The sequence below is a fragment of the Neolamprologus brichardi genome, chromosome 13 (assembly GCF_056152115.1).
Source record: "Neolamprologus brichardi isolate AB-2024 chromosome 13, ASM5615211v1, whole genome shotgun sequence".
Taxonomy (NCBI): domain Eukaryota; kingdom Metazoa; phylum Chordata; class Actinopteri; order Cichliformes; family Cichlidae; genus Neolamprologus; species Neolamprologus brichardi.
Genome location: NC_142116.1, coordinates 17559193 through 17585933, shown reverse-complemented (window position 1 = coordinate 17585933; position 26741 = coordinate 17559193). Strand labels below are relative to the sequence as shown.

Sequence of the window (26741 nt, the reverse complement as noted above, 5' to 3'; positions counted from 1 at the left end):
CACATATCTACATCACATTAAGTCAAAGCTTTTTTGTTCTGCCTTGCTCGTGACATTGAGAGTTTTACTTACTTGCGGTAGGGTTACATTTCCTGCTCCTCCCTCCACAGAGTCGTTAATTAAGACCCACTCTGCTCTGATAATCTCCCCGTCTGATACACTTTTCCTGCTCGTCTTCTCGTGGGACACGGCTCCGTTCTGACAGGGGAAAATGAAGCAAATGTTAAACAGAAACTTTGCGAGTGAAACCCGAGGTGATCATCAGTGACCCTTTCTGAGCTCGGGGGTGTGTTTGGTTTCTACACGCCACATCCCCCCACAGATATAACTCACATGGGCACGCACATGCAGACACCGGCGTAGTATACGCGTCATGTGAGCTTCTGACGCAGGGTCTGTGTACATGCCAAAGTATTAATAAAATGTAAAGTGACAGCAGAGAGTGTAAAACGTTAAAGCCTTGTTGTTTTTGTGTATTAACACAGCATGCTTGCCACTGGACGAAATTTAAATTTTGCGCTTGTGGTGTCCTTTTGACCTTAATCCTCTTACCGGGGCATAATTAGAAAGACGAGGTAGTAGCATAAGAAACCCTTAAAATATTAGGCTCTGGCAGGATCCTTCTCACCTGAGGATTTGCTCCTTCTGAACCCATTTCTCCAGATCCCAACCCAATCAAAATATATATAGCTATGTGTATTTTAGACAGAATGAAGTCAAACAAAAAATTAAGCGCTTGCAACAATCAGGATAACAGAGCATCCTTAAGGTTTATATTCAGGACTGAATATCCAAATAATAATCTGTGGAAACACTGGGAAGGCTGACTTCCAGGAAGTATCGCAGGTCATGTACTAATTGGAAGGTTGGTGGTTCAGTCTCCGGCTGCCCTAGTCTCCAGTCTGCATGCCTAATTATGTTTGGGGAAGATACTAAACCCCAAGTCTCTGATGCATTCACCAGAGTGTGAATCTGTGTAAATGGTACATAGAATGCACTCACATGTAGGAAAAAGTGCTTGTGTGAATGAGGCACATAGAAGTTTTATATAAGAAACATCTCTGACTATATAGCTACAATTTCAGAAATATATTCCATATTAGAAGCATAAAAACTTCTATGGTGTTTAATTACGTTGAGTAAATGTCTGTTAGAGGAAACGTGAGCACCCAGAAGACCCACACAGGCGCAGGAAGAGCTCTACGCTGACCAGCACGTTTGAACCAAGAAGCTTTTTGGTGTGAGGCGACAGCTAATCTTTTTGATATAGTCAGCATTGAACCTGTTTGTTTTACTTTCATTTCTGACTTTTCCTTTCTGGTGTTTGGTTAAAGTTGGGCAACAAAGCTGTGTGGTTAGACTTAGCAAAAAAAAAAAAAGAAGAAGAAAAGAAAAGAAATAGAGTTTGGTTTAAAATGCACAGTTTCACAGTGTTAGTCACATATTTCCTGGCAAACTGGTAAGTTGTAAAACTAAGTTTCCTGAGTCACGACACCAGCAGTGCCCATATTCCTGCAGCCTTGTGGCATACATTTTAAACACTGAAGAACTTCAAATAAACTCTATTAAGTTAATTTCACATTATGTAGAACATTTATTTCACTTTGTGTTGCAGAGGCAAACACTGTTTAAACCCAGTGCCACAGATAACCAAAAATGAGGCCTTTTCATTGTTTTACATATAATTAATATTAGTGTGTGAACTATAAATGCATTTCAGGAATCCAGTTTAAAACAGGATTATCTGTGAAAATACATGTTGAGCTAAAACGTGTAACTGCTCATTATATGAATCATTATAAATATGAGCACACTCTCCCTGGCATGGCAATTAGGATGCTAAATATACATACAACATTATCTTATAATGACAACCTTCAGATTTCTGAACCAATTAAAAAATTCTCTGTATTTTTCTTTTGCCTGTAATGTAGATGAGCAGTAATCAAAGCAATGAAAAGTTGCCAGAAGGACATTCATTTCTGGAAGTGTGTGCAGCATAAATGTCATCTAATGTCAGTAAGATTATCAAACACCTTGTGTCAAATGTCATCATATTTAGAACCTATATGAAAGGGATTTTTCTTATCTAAACTAAGTGCCATTTAAAAAAAAGTAATGTTAATGTAAGTGATAAGATAAATTATTGCCTCTATGATACAAATATAGTATTTTAACTTCACATGTCTTACTCTGGTCTGCCTAGTTCTTAACTAATTAATATAACAACATTTGTTTATTATGGTGGCTTAGTTAAGCTTCCCCATCTCTTGGCAAGAAACTGAAGATTTAGCGCTGGGTATTTCAGAAAGAGATGTGCTCATTGCTCAGCATTGGTGCATTCATTATAGAGTTGAAGAAAATGGTAAATGGCCTGCATTTGTAAATCATTTGAAAATCTGTGATGCACCGCAGATTAAGTGGGAATAAAAATGAAGAAAAAAGTCAAAATGAGTTAGTAATTATGGGAAGAATCTGAGTATTGTGTTGTACAGCCTCATTTCAAATTAATGTCGGCCAATCAGAATGCAAACTGTCAATGAGAACTTATCACCATTGATCGCAAAGACATGTGTCTTTCCTCTAAATCTGGCTACTCTAAATCACACTGAAGGATGAATGAGCTCTTGAATGTCTCACTGGGAATTCTTTACATTCTGTATATTGGGATGTCAATATAGGAGTCAGCTCAATTCAGGCAGTAAGTGTAGACAATGGGATCGTTCGATCAGCCAAAGTGAGCAACGTGTGGCTGGATGTGGGTTTTAGCATGCACGAGCTATAGACAGCAGGTGGAGGTAGATGCTGGAGTCGTGTTCATATATAGCTGACATGAAAGCACAATATCAGGATGAGCACTGAGCTGTGACAGACTGCCAGCCTGTTATTTTTATGCATATTATGAAAGGCACAGTTATCCCAGATAGCTGTGTGCAACTTGAGGCTACAACTCAGCAGAAACAAGGCACACTGTAATAAACCGGTGTCTTCACAAACAGAGGAAAAAGGAAAAAGTCTGCTCGTTAATTAATCTCCCCCTCTAGTTGAGTGATGGACCAAACAGAGTCCGATCTGCACTCTGGCCTGTCAGCGACTACAGCTTCACTTCTAATAACCATATAACATCTCATTAAGAAAGACAAACCAAGGATGGCGATAACTGAGCACAGTTAGTCTGCCTCTCTCGCAGATGGACCTTTAGATCCTGTGACACTGAATTCATTAAAGGGAGAGAAAAAAGGATTTGGGGGATTGTGTAGAAAGGCTGTGCCAAAGGATGGAAGCAAGTCAAAGATATCTGTCCAGATTTGTGGGAAATTTTTTGCTCCCCAGCAAAAAACTAGATCAGAAGGCAGATAATACCAGTCAATTGTCTGTGTGTTTGGGCTGCCAACCTTCAATTAATGGCCACAAGGAGCCCAGAATTGGATCAGTCCTGTAGAAATAATTAAAATGAAATAATTTGAAAGGGTGTCATGGAGTTGTTTTCTTGCACTTCAAATGGTGGGATCAACTGTTCGTGTTAGATTTCAGTTTTAACAAAAACCCAAATGAATAGAAGATTAATAAAGATGTGACTGGCTCATTCAGTCTGGTCTCGGATCGCTGCGTGAAACTGATGGGCACCCTATTAACCTGAGTGTAAAATATCAGCGGCTGAGCAGGGAAGACTGCAATAGTGGAACCAAAGAGGCTTTTTTTCTGCGCTTAATGGAAAGTGGTGTGAAAATGAGTTCATAACTCGGCTTAACAAAGTGGATAATTTAAGAGCAGAAAGCAGCCTTTTTCACTGTTATCGAATGCCTTTCTTTTATCCAGGATGACAAGGACTTCAACAAATAAGGGAGAGAAAAATTAAAGGAGGAAACAAAGAGAGCTTTATTTCAGGGGCGACTTGTGTGTGTTGAAGATTTAAAAGCATGTCACTCAGTGAGGCACCGCTGCACCACCATGCAACAAAATTCTATTATATTCTTTATATTATATTCTTTATTTTTCATTATTTATAATTTTACATTTATTTATAATTTTCTTTCCTTTTTGGGGTGGCTGTGACTCACACGTACCCTTTGATGTTGGGTGTAACGTGTTACTGTAATCAGTCACACAGTAATGAAACTTATTACACTAAAGTCAGTTATTACGTGACAGTATAATTATGTCATTACTTGCATTACAAAGGTTGTCAGTTGTCTGCACATTAAGAATAGAAAGAAAAGAAAATATATCAAACAACCTTTTGCCTCCTTTTACGGTCAGCTGATTTTGGTTCCTGTGCAGGAGGAGGGCAATGGTGGAGTGATCGACAGCTTTTCAGCAGTGGAGATAAGGACATTAGTGCAATGGTGAAATGAAAACTGTGTCCAGGACAGAAACAAATCCAGTATACTCCCGACACAACATCAACTAGACAGCATGCCAACACAAAGCTAGCCAAGAACTGAGAATGATGTTAAAGCTGAGTGTTTGCTGACCCAGCAGCCTGACCCTGAACTTCAGGTAACAAAGGCAGTGATGAGCAGCCAAGCTTGAAGCATTAAGGTGAGTTACTTTCTGCGGAAAGCAATTAATTAACATACTGCATTGCTTTTAGGAAAAGTCATTAGTAATCTTAGTAATACGTGATTTTTTTCTCTAGTAATAACACCAACATCTGTCGTCTGCCAACTAGAACGTCTGAGGATTAAGCCCTCAGCTCCTCCAGTCTGCACACGAGAGTAGGCTTGGGCATACATGCACTTAAGTGTACATAAAAGTGCTTGTGTGAGTGTGTGTGTGTGTGTGTGTGTGTGTGTGTGTGTGTGTGTGTGTGTGTGTGTGTGTGTGTGTGTGTGTGTGTGTGTGTGTGTGTGTGTGTGTGTGTGTTTGGGTGAATGAGACTGGTAGTAAAGGGCCTTACTGAGAGGATTCTGGGTCCATCATCCAATTTTCAGTACAAGACAGGAGCACTGACAATTTCATGGCTCGATCCAGGAGTTGAAGCCGTATCACGACCACTTTCTTATATATTTCAGGATGTCAGTGGGACAGTTTGAGCTCTTGCTGACAGATTTGGGGCCACATCCAAGGAGCAAGAGAAATAATTTCAGAAAGCCAATCGACCCGGAGCAGCGTCTAGCTGTGTGTCTGAGGTAAAATAATATTATTTTACTACTTGTATATTCATTACTGGTGCACGCCTGAGCCTCTAGCGCAGTTGCAGCCAAATCCTTTGATCTGATTGGTCAGATCTGTTTATTTAAGAGAAAATTCAAAAGAAAAAAAAAGAAGAATGTGAGCTAAACGCTGCAAATTTGTCCAGTGAAATTACATGTATGAGCAACTTCATTAAGAACAGGTGAGTCCGAAAAACATTTTAAATAAAACATTTGACGATTTTTATTTTTCTGGTGTGTAAAGGCCTTAAGAAAGCGCTTTGAGTGTTTAACTGAGTACAACGGAGTTATATACCACTTCATTTCTCATTTATAGTTTTTTATCATTATATAAAAAGCTATCAGGCTTGATTACAGTAATACTTAATTACTTCTTAATATAGATGATAGATGATAAAACCTGATCATTTAAATCTATATGAGAAGAACCTCTGTATCTAACTTCCACAGGTGTTTAATCATTTTCTAATTGAATAACAGAAAAAAAAATGCAACCATATGAGAGGAAGATATAGATCACTGTAGAGGTCCAACTGAATAGAGAAGAAAACTCGGAAGATCAGCTGCATTCATAGCAGGGAAATTTGGATGCATGCAAACACACACACACACACACACACACACACACACACACACACACAGAGTTCTATGTTGTTCATTTACGAAAAGACTGAACACGGGCTTCTCTGCACTTCTCTGCACTGCAGCAGCGTAGCTACGCCTATATGTTGTCAGCTAATAAGATGAAGGGCTGTCGCTCCTGTAGGTAATAGCTGTGGAGGAAGATGAGAAACTAATGGTGTCACCCCCCTAGTGAGAAGAACTTTGAAGTCTATATAGAGGCAGACAGCAAGCTGACTACAGGCACGCAGAGCTGTGATGCTGCTGTGATTTTGATGCTGCATCAACATCCAATAGCACGTTAACCCCTTCAGCAATCATGACAACTGATGGTCAGCATCAGCCCCCTCCCCGAGATCAGCTGGTGTTTCTAATGTGTGTGTGTGTGTGTGTGTGTGTGTGTGTGCGCGCGCACTAAAGTAGTTTCCAGCAGAAAAAATGTTACGTATTTGGTGTGAGATTATTTACATTTGATTCATTTTTGCTCCTTATTTTATACAAAATGTAACTTTCACACGATGAGCCGAGGAGCGTCATTAGCATCAGAACCATTTCTTCTGCCCTTTACAGTCAGAGAACATCAAATTTAATGCCTGAGGTCACTCTGACATATGTTTGATGTGGATATATGAATCTTCAAACATGATATAGGCTGTATGAGTCTGGCTGCTGGAATACCTAGAATAATTTGACTCCATCAATTTGTTTAAAGATGTAGAAATGTAACAGGAAATTTCTACCTGGGTAAAATATTTTCATTGTGAACCTGAGAACTAATTATAGCCTTTTCCTCTGGGAAGGTGATTCATGCAGATGTCTGTTGCACTGTCTGAGAAGGAAGTACCAAGAGTTAGATGAACTGTTCTCCGAAACTAAGGTGTGTCTTTTGATCCTCGGGTGACTGGCATTATTAATCGTTTACAATTAAGTTTCATTTTCCACTGAAAAGAATTTAATATTCTGTCTGAGGTCTAAGCCATCATAGGTGATAAACCTAACCCCAGCTTAACCTAAGGCGAAACTGACTTGGGGTGTCCCCCATGCAGGAAGAGTTTAATGGAAAATAGGGACATATTCATTCCGATTTCCATTAATAAAAAATAGGGTTAGTGTGGTTTGTCTCCAATGACATATACAGTCACATGCAAACTTAGTTGAGTAATTCATTGACAAAATATATGAAGTTTGATTAAATAAGTATTTCATTTTGAGACTTATTAGAGTGAGAAAAATGGCAATGTATATATCATGTTAAATGTAAAAGGAAAGTGGATATATTTGTAGTCATGTGAAAAAGTACACCCTTACTGTTTTCATAGGAATTAAAAAGGTTAAGTAAGATTAACTAAATGCACTTGATTAATCTTGATTATCAGCAGGTGTGACCACCTCTATGAAAGCAGAATATTTGGCAGTTTGCTGGTGTGGAGCAGTCAGGTGTGTGTTAACACAATGATATAAACTTCCCAGCAAATTCATCCCATGGTCAGAGGAGTTGCACAATAATAAAAAATAAATAAAAGCAGGCATCTCAGACTCTCAGCTCCCTGTTCAAGTTAATGACCGTACTGTTTACCAAAAGAAAGCTTCTGCTCTCTGAAAAGAACCTGGCTGCAAGGTTTAGCTTTGCCAAGCTGCATCTGAACAACCACAAGATTTCTGGAAAAATGTCCTTTGGACAGAACAGACTGAACTGGACATTATTGCAGTCCACACATTTTCACATTTTGTGAGAACCAAACATGTCAGCACCTCACCCCAACAATCGGGAGCAGTGGTGGAGGGGAGATGAACTGAGGTTGCTTTGCAAGTCAACCGTGAATACTTCTGTATACCAAAATATTCTAGAATCAGCTGTGAAGCCATCTGTCTGATAGTTAAAGCTTGGCCCAAACTGGTTCGTGTAACAGCACAATGATCCCAAGCACTGCAGCAAACTGCTAAAAAGAAAAACGTCCAAAAAATGTTGCCCAGTCAAAGTCCAGACCTCAACCTGATTGAAATGCCGTGTTGGGACCTTAAGAGAACCGTGCGTAAACAAATGTCCACCAACCCACAATAAAATGAGGTAACATTAAAGAAGAGTGGGCCAAAATTCTTCCACAGTGATGTGAGAGTTATACAGAAAAAGATCACTTCAAGTTAGCGGTGCTAAATATGCTTCTACATGCTACTAAATCACAAGGTGTGATTAGTATTTCACAGAACTGCGTAGAGCTCTATGAAAACTTTTTTAAAGGACTTTTTAATGCTGTCATCCGATTTAAGTAAGGACAGAAATTTAAACTTCTCGTTTTAACACAGAGTCTGCAATTTCAAAAACATGATTACTTCAACTTTTGACATAAGCTGGAGGAAGTCAGATGAGTGGGCTCATATTCAGTGCTAGTGACTCACCACACAACCAATACAAATATCAGGCATAAAATTTGATTAATGTTTTACAATCAAATTGTTTCAAAGATGAATATTAGTTATTGGTTATATAATTATTGCTTTGCCATCTTGTGGACAAGTGGTGCTGCTGTACCTTATCTGGTTTTTCTGTCAGAGCTCCAGATCTCCCCTCCTCAGTAAAAACGTTTTTAATTGGCAATTTCTGCACTGCTGGCACAAACGTGAAAGTAGAAAGCTTCGACGGCACTCCTATGGAAACCTGTAGAACAGAGAGGAGGGGAGCAAATCATTCATATAGTATGGGAGAGTATGCTCAGTCAAGCATAAAGAGGCTTATTCTCAATTAAAAGCTAGAAAGCGAAAACAAGTTTAAGGAAAGATGCCGAGCGCCCAATGAAACGTTGAGTAGCTCCCATTTCTGATCTCTTTCTGATCACAGGGTTGTGTAACTATGCCCGACCACTAATTCTCCAGCATCACACTTTCACACAGATGAGGCAATTAAGCACTCTACAGCTCAGTGGCCTGACACACATACCCTCAACAAGGAGTGATGATTGCAATTAAATCAGCTCCTCTTCTCATCAGCATCAAATAAGCAAAAGATCCTCCTTTGTGTTAAACAAACACAACTGAGAGTAAAACTGTAGCTTTTCCACAGCAGGAGTTTTCGTCACAGGGCCGGCTTTTATTTCCATATTTTGGGCGAGAATATTCATGGGCTGCACAAGCGGGTCGTTTGAAATGCATGTGACAGATGCAATCACAGCTTTGCAGGCAGTGATACTAATGGACCACTAAGAACAAGCTCAGGAAAACTTCAGGGACCTGAAGCAGACTGATAATCTGGGCATTTTGTCAATGTCCAGAACATTCTGTGGGTTGGACATAATTACTATTCTGAGGCAAGAACCTCAGATTGACTGGCTGGAAGGAAATTGCCTAAGTACGAATCAGTGCTTCTGTGTGTCTGTGTAACAACAAAGCAGTCTGAAAAGTCTGAAAAGTGCCAAGAGCTGTAGATCTTCAAAAACTAGTCAAACCCTCATGGACTCTACAGCGGAAAGAAATGTTGGTCGCTGTTACTAATTTCCCTCTTCATGACATCTACACTGAAAAAGTTCAATAAGATGTACCATTTTAAAATGAATGAATTTCCTGTTTTAATATTTCAGAGATGCTGTTTTTTTCTCCATATTTTAACCACACGTCGAATTTTACCAAATATAATAAATTAAAAATGTTACCTTTTATGATTGTATTTATTCTTTTAAGACTTTTTTCTTTGCTTCTTTTTACAGTCTAGATAAGTCTTTATATAACTCTGTAGTTAAAATGGTAATAAGCCTTAAAATCCAATTGGCCACACTGACATGCGTGCACTGGGATGTTTCACTCATATTTTATGTATTTTTTTAAAGAAACTACATCGAAAGAAGCCGGTTAAATAATTTAGTAACTCATAAGGTCTGGCTCTGTGTTCAGTCACCACAGCTCTGATGAGATACCGAGATAATAAAAAAAGGAATGAATGCAAACCTAAGAAAGAAAGAAAGAAGCCAAACAGAATCAAGTGGCATTGTTTTTATTGTTCCTGCTATATAAGTGATCCGCTCATCACTGTTATCCTGATGATATTTACCATTTCACAACAGCAGCTGCATCTATCAAGAGAACTAAAACTTGAACAACAACAGAGCCATGACAACAACAAGGAACAAGAAGGTGCTTGTCAAAATGTCAGTGTCATCAGAGAGAAAAACACTGAAGGGGAATGCACTAAACGGGATTATCATCAAATCAAATACCACAGTGTATTGGCTAGAAATGCTGTTAAGTGCAAGCGATTGGTAGTTCTTTGGTGGACCAGCTGGTCATGGAAATGTCACGGATTCTGCAAAAGTCCTCCTGGAATCCACGCTGGAGGACACAGACACTTAAAGATTAGCAGGATATTAAAACAGTAATAAAGCTGTGGATCGTCCAACGTTCATTTTTACTGCTTTGTAAAGAGATACGAGAGTAAATAGACTTTTCTGTCAAGAGTTAAATGACATATCACTCTTGTGCTAAGCTTAGCATAAACAGTGTTGGGGAGTAACGGAATACATGTACCGCCGTTACTATTTAAAATACAAAATATGAGTAACTGTATTCCGTTACAGTTACCGTTTAAAAAGGTGGTATTTAGAATACAGTTACTTTGTTGAAATAAATGGATTACACGGCGGTACTTCCCTGTTTCATATTGTGGCGGGTCAGGACTGTTTGGGTTTTGTTTGACAGCTACGTTCTGTTGTTCCAGGCGGCAGCGTTACGGTTGCCATGGTTACAGGGTGACGCTCTCTCTCTGCGTGTTTTCTGGTTGAGAGAGGCCTTTTTGTTGTTGTTGTGCTAAGCTAATAGGCAGAATGCTACAGGTATAGCTCTAAAGAATGTAGCATCATAGGCAGTGTAGTCCGTGCTGCAGGGAGAATGGACTGCCATACACGTTATGTGTCTGTGAGCGAGGGAGGGAGAAAAAGGAAAAGTATGAGCTGTCATCCAGCAAAAACGGGAGCTGGAAGCATGTAAATATAATAATAACCACTGCAGCCAAGAAGAGTGCCTGACGAGCCCAGTTGTAAGTAAGCTATTAAGACTCGACTGTACACCGTGTTCGTGTTTTCCTCCGAAACAATAAGTTCCATTAGAGCAGCCTTTCAACGCCTCTCTCTGTCTCTCACTAGCAAAGTTGACCCAAACAACAAAGTAAAGCTATTTTTCGGCCGAGCCCGACACAGAACCCACCCTATTAGCCAGAGGTCCCTTTACTACGGTTCGGAGCCGCGGACCTTCAGTAACAGTAATAAATCACAGCAATAGTACATTCATGTAGTTGTAAACAGCATGATAATATATTAAGTAATCCAAAGTATTCAGAATACGTTACTCTCATTGAGTAACGTAACGGAATATGTTACAGAATACATTTTGGGGCATGTATTCTGTATTCTGTAATGGAATACATTTTAAAAGTAACCTTCCCAACACTGAGCATAAATGATATAGAGAGGCAAAATGATTAACATGGCACTACCAAAATATGTTTAAAAAAAGCCTGAGAAGCCCATTATTAAAATATTTTTATTGTGTCTCTGTTAATTTGTCATTTAAAAAGATTTTGAGGTGTAGATGATTGTCTTGCAATGCTGTGCTGTGCTGCTTGTCTTTACATCAAAGACTCAACTATTCTGGAGCCTCTACAGCTCAGTACGTATCACATTAGCTAGCAGTGATAATCAGCTCACTCTCACTGAGGCCACTCATGCAGTTGAGAGGTGTACAAATTCAAATTTGGCAGAAAATGATGTTTATTTCCACTTACAAAGCTGAGCTCAAACTGCACAAAGTCATTCTAAACATTACCCTGGTGTGTTGAGGCACTCTAAGTGTTGTGCATATATATGAGGAAGTGCTAACTTCCAGTTCCCTCCAGAATGAGAGTTTAATGGTGTTTCTTATTCTGAGTTTGTGAAAGTGTTTTTGTCTGCGGCAATCAAAGCTCACACACGTTCATCAAAAGTGTTTCTGCTGCTCAGTAATGACGCTTCTCTGCTCAGTGTGGTGGGGTCATCTGCAAACAGCAAGCTGGAGAGCAAAGCCGCTGAAGCGTCTTGCTTAATCAGTGGAGTTATTGTAGCAGATATTTGAGGCAGTGCTAAAAATGGATCACAAAACCTTTGCTCTTCAGTGTTCGGAGAATGAGCCAAACTACTTTATAAAGGAGCTTGGATAGAATATTTACTCAGATATTTACAAAACAAGATTTCTTATTCGTGTCAAATGTAAAACTGCGTTCCCTTATTCAGGATATCATTTCGTTTATATTGTATGTCACGTAGATGTGTATTGCAAACAGTGGAATGTAATTAGGTGTGATTGAATTCCTTACAGGAAATGAAGACTTCAGCTACAGGTTTTTTCTTTCTTTCTTCAAAAATATCTCATTAGACTTTGACCCTGTGGAGGAGGTTAATAATAACTAATGATAACATGCAAAGTGCTGTATAAACAAATACTGTGGAGAGTGAAAAGAGGTGGGTGAAGGAGAAGTGTTTAGTGTGTCATGGGAAGCCTCCAGCAGTTTAGGCCTGTTGCAGCATAACTAAGAGAGGGTTCAGGGTTACCTGATCCAGCACTTTATCAAGTTTTATTTTTTTTAAAAAATGATATTTTTAAGCCTGATCTTAGAGAAGGATGTGCAAATTCATATTGGGAGCTGGTTACACTGAAGAGGGTCCTGAAAGTTGAAGGCGCTGCCTTTAATTCTATTTTATTCTACCGTATGAACCACAAGTTAACCACCAGTTTGAGAGCAAAGTACTCAATTAGGTGATATGGTACTATGAGGTCTTTAAGACAAGGTCCTGATTATACAAGACTTTCTATATGAGAAGAAGGATTTCAAATTCTATTCTGGATTTAAAAGGGATCCAATGAAGAGAAGCCAGTATGGGATATATATGCTTTGTCAATCTAGTCCCTGTCAGTTCTCTCACCATATTCTGGATCAACTAAGACAACCTGAAAATAAGGAATGAGAGTAGTCCAGCCTATAAGTAATAGTAACCAGTATCTAGTAATAGTAGTAGTACTCATTTTTCAGCATCACTTTGAGACAGGATGTTTCTAATTTTAGAGATGTTGCACCGTAAGAAAGCAGTTCTTCATATTTGTAGTAAATATGCACATTGAATGACATATCCTGGTCAAAAGTGACTTGAAGATTCCTCACAGTGTTAATGGAGTATTAGGTTAGACACTATGTTTCTACAAAAAATTAGGGCTGAATTATAAAAGCAGGAAATGAGAGGCCTTCATGTCTTTAAGACAGTCCTGCAGTTTAAATAACTGGTGTATGTCACCTGTCTTTATACATAAATCTGGGTATCATCTATCATCTACATAGCAATGAAAATGTATGCTATGTCTTTTAATAATACTACCTAACATAAGCATGTATAATGTTAACAGAACTGGTCCCAGCACAGAACTCTGTGGAACACCATAGTTAACCTTAGTGTGTGTAGAAGACTCCCAGTTTACATGAACCAACTAGAAACATATGATTTAAACCACTGTAGTGCAGTACCTTTAATGTTTTTGTTGTGTTATTAAGTCAGATAGTATAAAGCAGGATATGATTTAGGGTCATCATACTTATGATTGGTGTGATTGTAGTTAATGCAAAGGCGCTTAATGGTGACAGTAAAAGTGCTTCATAAAGATACTCCAAATCAGCAGTTTAATATTTTTTTCGAATGAATCGGCTTTTCAAAATTTATTAGCAAATGCATTATTTAAAAAAAGCTATTTGACCATTTATCAGCACTATATATTAGGTAAAAATTATGTATGCATATATACTAGTATAACTTTGCTGGAACAACACTTCCGGGTGCGATGCCCTCTGTTTTGGTGGGTGTTATGTTATTATAATTAATAAGGAAACTGAATAAATGATTACATAACATTTTATTCAGGGGGTTTCTTGGAGAAAATGCTTCTGATCATATTTAGGCTGCATGTTTAGTGAATACAGAAGCTGTAGAACTAGCAAATGATGAATTGTATGCAGTAAGAGCAGAGAGAGGGAAATAGTGTGTGTGTGTGTGTGTCTGTGTGTGTGTGTGTGTGTGTGTGTGTGTGTGTGTGTGTGTGTTAAATGCAAAAATGTGTTTTTGATGGTATTGCTACGATAACTGTGGTATTTATTGGTATGATACATTTCAAAGAAGGGGATGACAGAAACAAATGCAAAATTGATCTGAGTGATCTGTATTGCTGAAATCATATTTATGATTTTAAAAAAAACATGTCACAGATAAAAATAGTTATCAATAGTGGCATTTGATGAATACTATAATTTTTTCATATTTACCAGAAACAATATTAAGGTTAAGTATAACACTGACAGTACCTTTTCTGTCTCTATGATGAATAGTCCAATTTTAAGTGCAGTTAACCATAAAAACAACAACAATAATTTTGTTTTGAGTTTTGTGACATCTTAGACTTCTGTGGCCGTGAGGAGGTTCAGTTATATCCAGCGTGTCACTAATCAGCTTTTTATAAACAACCTGAATAAATTCTCAAGCTAAAATAATCCTGAGTCATCACATTAACTTGTTTATGTACTTGTGTTATTATGAAACCCCCTTGTTTGTGAGTCCTCTGTAGTCATAGCAGAGTAAGTTTACATGGTGAAAGGTTAAAACAGGCATTTCCTACTTGCCTGGCGGAGCCCTCGTGAATGTTTGAGTGTTGCTGAGGTCATGATGTCCTCATGGATCACATTTCCAGCCACCACTGGCTTAGTGTGCTGCGTGTGTCCCCACTGTGTGCGAGTGCCATCACTCAGTTATGTCTTGTGGTCTGTCAAACCCGTCCCAAAGACCTTATAAAAGCTGCACTAAATCATCTCCTGAAGGAGACCACCCTGTGTGGGAGCCTTCAGGGACTCTCATAAAGTGGCCTCCTGCAAAATGAAAACTCTGTTTTGAGGAATCTCAGCATTATGAATGAATGCCAGGGATGTTATGCTTTTTCAACATTATCACAGTTTTAATATCCTCAATATTGTGCACTTTTTGCATTTTTTTCTTTAATGTCTAAAAATTTAGAGTTGACATCTCACATATTGTTATCAGTCCTTGTTATTCACAGTGCTCAGTTAATTTCCATAATTACAGCTGTAAAGCCCAGACTGCTGTGTTCCACAGATGCTAAAATCCATATCAAAGCAGTACATGCTGCGCCACAGCACATGCATAAGGAGTTGGGTGTGCCACTAAGCAAAGAGTTTAATTACAGCAAACACACAACCCCTCCCTCCAGCATAGTCTGTGCAAATATAGCTCACAGCCAGCTGCTTCAGAGCTCACTAGGCTGTTGCTCAAGATTATAAACAAATATTATCATTACATATCTCATACAATAACAACAGCAAAGCACTTAAAGGCATTTCAGTTAATGCCTGAAAATTTTAGGGCAACATGTACATGGATAAAAAGGCATGTAGAGAAAAATGAAAGTTTAGTGATACTGTAGCTAATAAAAGTCATATATAAAGTTCCAGCCATATATTAGCATTATACTATAAGTTCTATTCTTGTAACTTATAGTTCTGTTGTAGTAAAAGTTAGCATTAAATCTCTCCGAAATTACTCTGAGTGAAAATGTGGCAACTGTTATTCACCCGACCTCTGAAAATAAACTGCGTCTAAGTGTTTATGTGCGTAAGCCTGGAGGGTGGTGATGGCTGCTAGAGAGCACAGAGAGAGTTTTGTTTAGACAGAATAGTGTTAATGCATTAAAATTAAATTCCTGGTTTCCTTTTTCTAGCAGGAAAATAGCCTTGAGGGAAATATTCTTCTAAAAACGTCATTTTAAATGAGCTCCACTGGAAGTACAAAAGTCAAAAGAAGGCAAAGGCGGGTCAGTCGCATCACTTCAGCTTTATAGCAATTACCCAAGAAGAAGTTTAAATGTCTTCAAGAGAAAAAAGTATATATATTTCCAAACCATCTTACCTCTCCCGTACCCAGAATTAAACTGTCCATTTCGGTCTCAAATGTCTCCCCATCCAGAAGTTTCTCTTGATTCCAGACTTAATACATGACTTCACATGGAAATCAAAGTAGATATGGAAAGCAGGATGCCCACTTTTCAGCTCCTCTCATGAAGTTCAAAGTGTATTACTGTTGGTGTATGTATCACCCTGCCGATTTCCTTTTATAGACACATAATAGCCACAAATAGCTTGCAGACAGCAATCTGCCTGCTGGGCAGTGGTAACAATGTTCACAACAGGAGCAGCACACACACAGGAGAAAATAGCCACAACTGTTTCATTTTGCTTTTGACTTTCTTTTAAAATAAACTCTTTTTCCTCACATTTCTCACAACTCAGTTGAGTTGATCCGGTTGTCACCCACAAATCTTTACAGTTTCACTGTAATAATACTACTTTCTTCGTAACACGGTTTTAGAAAGCATTACTTTTCAAAAAATTCAGTAATCGCATTACTGTTACTAAAATTACTGCTTCACAATCAGACACACAAAAGAAACTGTCCTGAGTGGGATGCTTTCTTTCAGTATTTTTCTTACTTTTATTGTTTTAGAGCTTCACACCCAACTGGTAGCTGAGGATGGCCCAAGTGTTTGCTTCTGATTGTTGTATGATTGCAAGGCAAGAATATAAAGTACCAAAATCAATAGAATTGAATTAAATAGGTTTTGCGTTATCTTTTGTTTTAGCTTGTGTCTATTGTGATTTGTATAAGTGTTTGTTTTTAGTATTTCACTGTGCAACCCTCTGTCTCATTTCCATATTTATGCCTTGGCTCCTCTCCAATTCCTTGCTAAGTGTTAGTATTCATGTCTGGCTTTTGAAAGGTTTGTTTCCTTTCCTGTGTTGGTGTTTCTTCTTATCGCCTGTTGTTAAATGTGCTCACCTGTAGTCCTCCCCCTCCTCTCTCCCATCACTAATCAGTTTCTTGAACCCTTAAAGTCCCTTAAAGTCTTTCATTGCATCGTGTGTGATCCTCCGTGGATTTTTCTTGGCATGTTTCTGTGTTTCCCATGCATGCAAATTTCCCACGAATGGGACTAATAAAGATTATCTTATAAGGACAAGTCAGTTTTGTGGGTGTGTGTGCATGTGGAGTTGACGTGGATGGTTGGAGGGCTGATGGGTGAAGCAGACATCATCTGTTACACATATAAAAAAGTATGTCTGTGAAGGTTCTCGGTCATCCAGGTCATCGTAGTCTAAGGAGCTTGCAAAGAAAGGCGTCTGGACTTCTTTAAGTTGATTGAAGACGTTTCACTTCTCATCCAAGAAGCTTCTTCAGTTCAGAACTGACGCTTTTCTTTGCAAGCTCCTTTGAATATAAAAAAGTATATTGTCTGACAGAGGCCAGATTATAACAAAAAGAGATGAATGTGAAATTGATTATTCTGTGGAAAAAAATGTGTCTGAGAAAAAAAAATTTCAAAGGAGGGCGTTTATGAATGTTTTTGTTCTTGTTTTTTTATCTGATTGTTTGGCAAAGCTTTTGTAATAGCAGAGAACACTGAATAATAGCGCCTTTGTCCTATTTTCACGTGTAACCACCAAGAATGCAGCGGTTTGGTGCACCGAGGACAGCATTATAAAATTAGTCATTTTTTGGAATGAACAACAATTATATACTTTTAAATAAAAATTTTATATAATATCAGATTATCATTTACAGTGTCCAGATAATCTAAAATCCTGTAAGCCAGCAGACCAATGTGACATTTGCAATAATGAGATATCAAGCAGAAACAGAATTCATTACCCTGTTGCAACATCGACCTCCCGGCTCCCTTATCAGTGAGTGAAAACAGACCTCTGAAGTGGATGCTAATCCTTTACGTACACTACATTCTTCATTCCTGTCACAGCTGTTCTTGTCCATTTCCACCCTGCTGTCTCCCTCTTCCTGCCTGTCTATGGCAGAGAAAAACACATTAAGATAAAGCGTACTCCAACACTGCTTCCTCTTCCTTTCTATTTTACTCAAACTGTTGTATACTCTCAGGAATATTGGCATTTTCTTTTATCCTAATAAGTATTCGACAAGTGCCCAAAATGCTTTTTGAGTGGCAAATCTTGATAGCTTCAACTTTTAAATTACAGCCTCGAACCATAAATGTGATCGTGCTTCACCTGACATCTGGCATCCATCATAAGAGGGTGTGGGGGAGAGTCACATGTAGGCAGGAAGCATGACTCTTAGCTTTCATCTTTGAGGAGATTTTCTTACGAGTGTAGTGACACATCGATTTGGGTGGCATAAGTGAACATCAGCAGAGATGTGTGTCTAATCCACTTACAGCGAATCAGCATTTGAATTAGCAATTATCTTGACATAATGCTGTCATCATAGTCATTACTGCATTACATGATTACATTAACTCAGCTCTCAGATGTCAGACCTCGTGTACCCCTGAATGCTATCTCCTTATTTTGTGTCAACCATACACCTGCGCCTTTCAAGACGCGGATGCTATTGTGACTGATCTGCCTGCAAAATACTCAAAACTGCTTTTTTTCAGTAGTTCCTGCTACAGATGGAGTCTCCACAACTACATTTTCTCCCTCAAACAGACACAAACACACGCTGCAGTTTTGCTTCAGACACAGTTATTGTTCTGGACGACACTGAACATCTTCAAGCTTGTGTTAGTGGTTGCAATCTTTTGCACTATGTGGAGGAGATAAATAGTGAAGGAATTCAAAAAATCATGGCTAATCCAAACAAGCAGCACAACAGGATTCTTCTTTTCTTGAAGCCACTAAGGGACGCTGATTAGGACGGCACAATAGTTGAAACACAAGCAAAAAGGTCTTCCCTGCAAAAAGCTTCCACATGTGCTAATGATGGACCCAGCTGAGACATGCGTGTTCAGTTGTTCATTACTCTGTAACATTATGAATGCGTGCGGATGGAACTGGATAGCAGACAAGAAAACTGTGTTTTGGCGTTTTGACGTCTTTGAAGCTTTCACAAATTTGGGTCTTTCTCAGTCAAGGTTGTGGAAAAAATGCATGAATAAGATTTAGCCTGTGGAGGCGCCTCCCTTCCCACTGGTTCATGTTACACATGAATGAATGAGCTCAAGAACAGTAAATGTGGTCTGGACTCAAGCAAAATGTCTTGTAAATTTTACAAATGGTGTTTAATATGGCGTTATTTTTCGAGCTGATTGGAGACCAAATCAGATTAGTTGCATCCAAGTCTTTGATTGATTGGTTTTGTGGCACAAATATAACGGTAAGTAATACTAATTAGTAATTAGTATTACTAATTAGTATGTCATTTTTATCCGGAAATGTTATTTTTGCTGTCAAAATGATAATTGTTGGCAAAATATATCGGCAAAAGCTTGCCAGCTAATTCAACTAATAAGAACTAATATAACTAATATGACTATATTAACTGTAAAGATGTGTCTTTAGACATAGTGACATAGCCTGTAAGGCAACAAGTCTGCAGTTAGGTAATATATTTTGTGCCTGTGATGAAAGCAATAAGTATATAATATACCTATATATATATATATACGGTATACCTAAGGCTAAAAAAAGAAATAACTCTCCAAGGTTCAAAGCTATCCTGAAACCTAAAGTCGCCTTAGTGATGGCGGCTGAAACAAAGCAACTTTTAGATCGTGCTGTTCTACACTTTGGGATTACAAACATGAAACGTATTATGCAAAGGATGGGAGTTGTTAAATAAAATCTTTAAAAAAAAAACTAAAATTAATCTAAAAAAATAATCTAACCAGTCACCTGCGGAGCACACAGGGATGCTGGATTCAGCTGTGGTTCACCAATCAGCCTGTTAGACTATTCAACAATTTTATTCTGTGTGAGCTGCTGTTCTTAAAAGGTAAGCATCCAAGCCATGATACCAAGGAACAATATAAAATAGCCTCAATAAAAACACAATAAAATATAAGATCGTCATTGTTTCCACTCTGTGGACATAAATAAGTTTCCTCAAGCACTACAGATGCCGGTGGCCTGTTTTGCACACAGCTCCACAGTTTGCTTCATAGTCCACTTTCGATTTAATAATTGGTCCGAGATTGAACGCACTCCTTTCATGAATAAGCAATCATATCTTTTGTCTTAGGAATGTTTACTTAAAGATAGGACTCATCGCACCATGTAACAGAATGACAGAGGACTTCATATATCATCCAGTTGTGTGCACGGTAAAAAGAAAGCACTTAAAAAGCACTTAAAGTGGAAAGTTAAAGCTCTGTGCAGGGAAGTTTGTGTTTGTGTAAATGAATAAATACAGATTTGACCACTCAGTAATATCAGAAAACCATCCCGTGATGTACCATTTTTCATTATTTGAAGACTAAAACTCACTGCAGTAAATCTGACATCGACAAATGAATTGATGTTTCCTACAGTAAAGGCGCTTATGAAAACATATACCCTGTGACAATCTTAACAGATTCACAGTTTATTATCTAGTCCTCCAAATCCATGTTCATCCTCCTCATCTCCTTCTGCAAATTTACACAAACACCTCTTGAGACAGTTTTAAGTAATAGACTCTGAATTGAATTTCACACACTGGATGTGCTTTCCAAACAGGTTGTATCCCTAAAAGAATATCACCCAGGAGTCATCACTACCATATGTTAAAGAAGCAGACCGTTTTTTGTGAGCAAAGGAAGAGTGAGAACAGAAACAGCAGCATTGTGCAATCTTACATTTGCACAAGTAAACACGCCTCCTGCGACTCAAAAAAAACCCTCTTGGAATATTGATATTGCTGCTTTTTATTGAGAAAGTAACACGATGTAATTATGCATTTACGGTCTGAACATTGTAGGGCTGTGGAAGCGAGATTGCAGATTCCTCCTGCGATGTGTCCGTTCTCTCCCTCAGCTCTGCGTATAATCTCACAAGTGTGCGTTTTGCTCATACAGCAGTATGAGCAAAACGCACAGTGTACGCGCAGTGTGAAGATGAGAAGCGGAGTTCAGTCAGTCTCAGGTCTCTGTGGGATTCAGACTCCCTGCTGTGCTCTCTGTTCATCCATGTAGCATTTTATCACAACGTGGGCTATAAAAGGTTTAAGGGCTTCACACTGTCATGGGCGGAGACACTGTGTGCCTCTATGTCCATTACTTACACTCCGCAGTGTGAAGCAGAGGTATCCAGCAATCATTCGCTGTTTAAGTGATCACATTTGACACTCCAACCTGTATTTTATGTGGACTTTGCAGAGCTGTACAGTCGTCTTAATTCAGCTTTGCAAGAAAAAAACAAACATTTCTAATAAGCATTTAAAGCTTTAAAAATTATTAAACACTATCAGCAGCAGTTGAAACTGACAGGCAAACAAGCTTTGCAGTGACAGTAAAAACCACAATCCAACAGTCTGTTTCAAACCTAGACTACACAGTAACATCAGTGAAGCTTCAGTACTGAAATAAAACAAATAGCTGGAGAGTAACAGTCTGTGTCCTGCATCTCTGCAGCACCAATCTGTGGTCAGGGCAGACAGAAAGCACTGTCGCAGCGGTCAGCGTACACTCGTTTGCCAGGACCGTCAAAGTCACGTAGCAGTTCTCTGCAGGGGCTTTGTGTCAAGAGCTCCACATCTTCATCTGAGGTAGAGGGATGAGTCAGGATGATCCGGGGGATCTGCCACATGATTGTTAGAGAAGGAAACAGGATGGAGTAAGGAAAGAGGTAAGCTATCAGGTGATATGATGTGTAGTTGCTGAAGTCTCAGAAGAATAGTAGTATCTACTACTCCAGGAGACAAGACATTCTTTTAAACTCAGGTGGAAAAATGATGACGTCCCATTTTTTACTTGATCAATTGACTGAGACTTACTCACGGCTAAGACATAAAATATTTACACCCTGCAACCATTTTCTTATTATTTGTTTGCTTGTTTTTAATTGAGAAAGTACACAAAAAAATTATTCTTGGCTCTCATAAACACGAAGCAATAATTTTGAGCAAAATCCAACTGAAAAAAATCCAATCAAAGGTTTATTTAAGTGCACATCCTAAAATCCATTAAGATTAGAGTCAGGAGTTCCAAATTAGGTGTCCAATATCAGCACTACCTTAGCGAGAGACAGGTGGAATAGGGTTTCTCCAATTCTTGCATTCTGCTTTCAGTTGAAGTGTTTGGTGTCATTATGCCAAATGTTAAGCATTTTCCCCAAAGCCTTCGTGGTTGTGCATACATCTGGCAAGTCAATTTGTTTGAAAGTCTTTACACAGTGAAAAAAAAATCAGCAACAAGTGATGCAGGTTTTTAATGACTGCCAAGATAGTTTGCCCTAGGACATTCAGCTCACACACACAGTCTCTAGTTGCAAAAGGAAGCCTCCAAGATATGCAGGTAAGTCTTGCAACCATCGTGCTACAATTTAAAGAAAATATGTTGCAGGCACACAAGGAAGAAGCCGTACAAAAACAGCAACAGAGCAGAAATATTAGCTTACTAATGAGTGTGTCTGACCAGAATAGGCAAATTAAGCAGCCACGGTAGCAGCAGACGTGCTCTCAGCAGATAAAAAAAACAGCTTTTCATAAAAAATGTTCTAACTGGGAAGCTCAGAACAGTGGAAATTTGATGGTTTGGGGGGTTGCTTAGCTGCTTCTGGGACTGGGCAGCTTGCGCATAGTAAGCTGCCTCTTATCAAAGAGTGATTGAATATAATGTGAGTCCATCTGCGTGACAGTTAAAATCAAATGAACCTTTCAACAGGATGGAGACCAGATGCATTACTAGAATGTGACCTCTGTGTTTGTGATAAAAAATAAAGACAAAAAAGTCATTTCTCCTAAGTGCACAAAACTAGTGTCTAAGGCCGGTCATGTATTTAGTTTTTCCACAAACGTTTCAGCTTTTCCTAATGTGTCTCAAGACACTAAGCTTTCCCTGAAAAATAATAACAATAGGCTTTATTTCAGAAGGAAGGATAAGAAATCTGCTTACTGTCATCGTCTGTTTCCCCCCTGCTAGGAAATCGTTTTTTGTTAAAGCCTCTGCCACCAGCTCAGACACAGTCCTTTTCAGATCACTCTCCAAATCAGACTGAAACAAGAGAAACAGAGCAAATTGGGAAGAGGTGTAAAAGAATTACTCAGGGAGTGCTGTTTCCTGAAGTTTTAATCCACACATGGCAGGTGGAAAAAAAGTGTGTTTTGTATGCTATATAATATATATTTGTAAACCACCCACAATGCCGTTGCCATTGCACACAACCGCCTCAATCTTCTTGGATACACAGTCTTCTGCGCTCTGCAGCTTGAGCTGTTTACTCCAGCCTCCGCCGTGCTGGCTGCACAGCTGCCGTCCAGCCACGTCCCGAGGATCCTGAGACACATCCAGGTCATGCACCACTCGAGGTAGAAGCCTCTCTCTGAGCACTTTCATCTTGATGCAACTCCCAGCATTCCGGAGGGCGCTGACCGCTTCGTGGTGGGTCGCCCCCTGCATGCTGATGCCATTGACCTGGGAGGGTGATGGTCACATTACACTTTGAGGAGCAATGAAACTAGGAGCATGAGTCAGAGGAGAGAAATTCTCACTCTCTCTCTCTTTCTCTCTCACACACACGCACACACACACACACACCATAAGTACTGAAATAGTATGCCTAAAGGTAGATATTCACTTTTTAATTGCGGTTTTCTGTTTCTCACAGCAGTGATTGTCTCCTCTGTTAGTCTTATGATGCCCTCCACTGGTCACAAGAGGAACATCAATGGGAAGTACCTGAGTTTTATCTCTCTGTGTTATTTAAATTCACTCACATTTCACAAACTTGCACATACAGTACTGTGTGGATGTCTTGAGCCAACACTGCTTTCTTTATAATTGGCTATAAGAAAATGAGAAAAAGGTGTAGCAATTTACTGAAACTTGTAAATACGGTACTCTGCCATATTAAAGTTAAAAATTAAATGAAAATATTTGGTATGTACCTTTAATCTTCAAAGGAGTCTGAAATTTCTTAGGCAAGCTTATCTTTTCATGTCTTTAAGTAGTCTTCAGGAATAGTTCTCTAAGCGTTTGAAGGAGCTGAATGTTCCTTAGGAATGGCTTCTTCACAGCCATCCATTCACTGATATGCTTCAGTGAACTTTGGATGGATCAACTGAAGGACCAGATCCATCTTCTTAGCTGGATTATTCCTATTTCTTAAGGACACGACTGTCAGACAACATACAGAGATATGCCAAATTTCCAGCAACTGAAAATGTTCAGGTGCAGGGCTGAAAATGTGGGAAAGAAAAGCTTTGAAAAGGCCTTCAGAAAGCCTGGAGAATTATTGCTTGACCACTTTTAAAATGGGAAGAAGGTTGCTTGGAAGCAAAATATAAAGAAATGAGAGGTGGCTCAAGACCTTTGCACATATTGATTAAATCAGAAGTTATTAATAATTATTACAAATACCTCCAGCAGTCTGTCTCCAACATGGATTCCAGCCTTTTCAGACGGCCCCCCTGCAGTTACTCTGGAAATAAAAATGCCCTAAAAAGAAACAGACACAATAACCTTGGATGAAATTATTGTTTAAGTATGTAACGAAAGCCTTTTGTGACTGGGTAATCTCTTCAAGTTGCACACAGATCTATACGAGTTTGACTAAAACCAGCAAATCTATGAGAACCTCGCGGCAGCTGCTTCTCATCATCTTCAGTCAGGCAGCCAAACGATGCGCTATAAATGTACAGTGTTTGAGAGATTGAGCAATACCCGACTCTTCTCCACCAGCACTCACCTCATCGTGATCTTTGTATGGCAGTGAGCCCTTTCCACCAGCTATGCTGATTCCCAAACTACCCCTCTGACCAGACACTTTGATCTGTAACTAAAGGAAATAGTTTTGTTAGAGTTAAAAGGCTAAAATCCTGTAATTTGAGGCCTAATGGAGCAACACTCCCTGGTATATTTAAAATCAATTAGTAACAATTTGACAGAATGAACACACTTCTCTGCAGTGACTACAGTAATCCTGCAGATGCAATGTGACATTTAAGAAAGACTGAAGTTACTCTTAATGGCACTTGGGAGATGAATGATTCCTGAAGAAGGGACTTCTCGGTCACCACAGAAGATTTCTGATGCACTGTGATGGATGGGATGTTTATGCTGTGGACGGGGTCTCCATGGGGAAAAGAGCCCACTTTAATAAGAGCTTTGTGATGCTGAAATTTCCTGCACTCTTGGGTTTCAAGTCTCTGGTGGCGAAACAGACGAGGTAAGGCATCACACTCTGACAGCTCGCCTGCTCCAGCCTGGTGATAAGAAATAATTTCATGGTTTTACTGGCTTTCTGTGACATATATAGATGACAACATTTAAATTTTATTCACTGGGCTTATGAAAGATACTGATTATTAGAAGAATGAAATCTCCAGTTACAAAAGTTTCTTGGCACAGGATGTAAAATCTTTAATTGGTGAAGAATTGGAGAAGCTTTAAGAGATAACAAATTAAGCAATATCATCTGATTGAGATATCTAGGTTGGACAACAAACCTCCTCGGGTTGTTTAATTTCCTTTCCGTCCTCCTCTGTGAAGCGACTGCACACACTGTCACTGGGTGGCAGCACCTGAGATTCCTCCTGCAGACGCTCTCTGCTTGCCACCCAGCTGAAGCCTGGGATGACCCAGGTTTTTGAAGTGGTCCTGAGGGGCTGGTTAGTATGAGGATTTCTACACTCCTGGAGTTGGTCAGAAGACAGTGCCTGCTGCTGAAAATTTGAAAGTCAATGAGATGTTTTGTAGAAACGATCTAATGACAATGATGGCTCAGGGTTAAGTAAACCTTGAATGCAAATGTGCAGTTGTCTGTAGCAAAGGACCAACTTGGTTGCCATTCTGGTCCTGGGACAATGTTATGCTAGGAGAGACCATTAGGATTTTGTGCACCACAGTACATCAAAACAGTCAGTATCCTACTGTAGTACCTTTTCCCTTACATAGTTTTAAAGCTCTGAAGAGCCACAAAGACAAAAGCTGAATTCATCTTTCTTTCTCTAATTTTTTGCCACAATTTTTCCTTCCCATGACTGTTTGATTGAAGCAAGGCAAAGAAGGAGTAAAGAATGATGACATGCTTTAAACACATTGGAGTCTCACTTATGGAGTCCATACTTTAAAACAGTAGAAGGTCACTTGAGGCAGTGCTAAATGTATCAATACAAACAGGTCAGGACCAGTGAAAGCTTTTTAATAACTCACAAAAAAAGATTAAAACTTCTTTCAGTACCAAGGCTAGTACACTTGTCTTTAAATGTTTGATCCAATTGAAAAGTGCATGAGTACTAGCTTACTTTTTGATGCCTCGAACTAGGATAACAGACCAATACATACGTGTGCCCCTTTGATCTGTAGCTCCAGTTTCACTGTGTTTGGGTGCGGACTGGAGAACACTGTATATACTGTATATACACTGCTCAAAATAAATTAAGACAACACTTTGTCATCTCAATATAGCATGAAGTCAGTCAAACTTCAGGGATGTCAATCTATTTCATTAGGAAACAAACCATCGTGAATCTCTTTCACCTCCTTTGGTGCAAATGAAAGTGACAACAGCTATACTCAAGAGCCAAAAATAGGACAACACCTCGAAAAAGAGGATGGTTTTGCAAGCCATGGCGGATCCATATGTGCTGTCCACACACTATTGCTCTCCCCCTAATAACAATAATTATACATCTTATTTTTTGGTGCTGTTCAAAGCACTCAAGGTCACCTTATAACAGAATATTAAAACATGAACGACCGTGAAAGACACTTAAAGACACTTAAAGACACAAATAATATGAACTTAAAACATAAAACAAAATAGTTATTGTTTTTGAGTTTCGATTTGAATTACGTCATAGAGTCTAGCTGACAAAGGTGAAGTGGTAATCAGCTGCAAAGGTGCAGCACAGTTAAGGGCACCCATGATGCCTGAAGTGAGCAGCAATCAGAAGA

The 26741-nt window shown here is 39.0% G+C and overlaps 2 protein-coding genes across 4 annotated transcripts in view; both read right to left on the bottom strand.

Moving 5' to 3' along the window:
• Positions 1 to 15991, bottom strand: part of mlip (muscular LMNA-interacting protein) — a 37200-nt gene extending 21209 nt beyond the window's left edge. For all 3 annotated transcript variants that reach the window (XM_087850252.1, XM_087850254.1, XM_087850253.1), the window contains exons 1-3: positions 15749 to 15991; positions 8308 to 8433; positions 73 to 198 (exon numbers count right to left, since the gene is read on the bottom strand). In XM_087850252.1, the coding sequence (XP_087706378.1) occupies positions 73 to 198; positions 8308 to 8433; positions 15749 to 15778 (282 nt within the window). In that variant the 5' untranslated portion in view covers positions 15779 to 15991. The remainder of the gene's footprint in view (positions 1 to 72; positions 199 to 8307; positions 8434 to 15748) is intronic.
• A 4255-nt stretch (positions 15992 to 20246) lies between these two features.
• On the bottom strand, positions 20247 to 25670 carry LOC118454908 (disks large homolog 1). The gene is made up of 8 exons (XM_087850501.1): positions 25623 to 25670; positions 25292 to 25507; positions 24806 to 25048; positions 24532 to 24621; positions 24204 to 24281; positions 22986 to 23258; positions 22740 to 22838; positions 20247 to 21423 (listed from the first exon to the last, which is right to left on the bottom strand). The coding sequence occupies exons 1-8, from the start codon at positions 25668 to 25670 to the stop codon at positions 21271 to 21273; spliced, it is 1200 nt and encodes a 399-aa protein (XP_087706627.1). The 3' UTR covers positions 20247 to 21270.
• Positions 25671 to 26741: the final 1071 nt, after the last annotated feature.

What these genes read in the sequence shown, in the direction of transcription:
- LOC118454908 (XM_087850501.1), bottom strand. Translation starts at nt 25,670, where the DNA reads ATGGTCTCTCCTAGCATAACATTGTCCCAGGACCAGAATGGCAACCAA. An exon ending in CATACAAAGATCACGATGAG is followed by an intron (nt 24,282 to 24,531) that starts GTGAGTGCTGGT and finishes GTTTCTTTTTAG; the next exon opens with GGCATTTTTATTTCCAGAGT. An exon ending in TGTGCAATGGCAACGGCATT is followed by an intron (nt 22,839 to 22,985) that starts GTGGGTGGTTTA and finishes CTCTTGTTTCAG; the next exon opens with TCTGATTTGGAGAGTGATCT.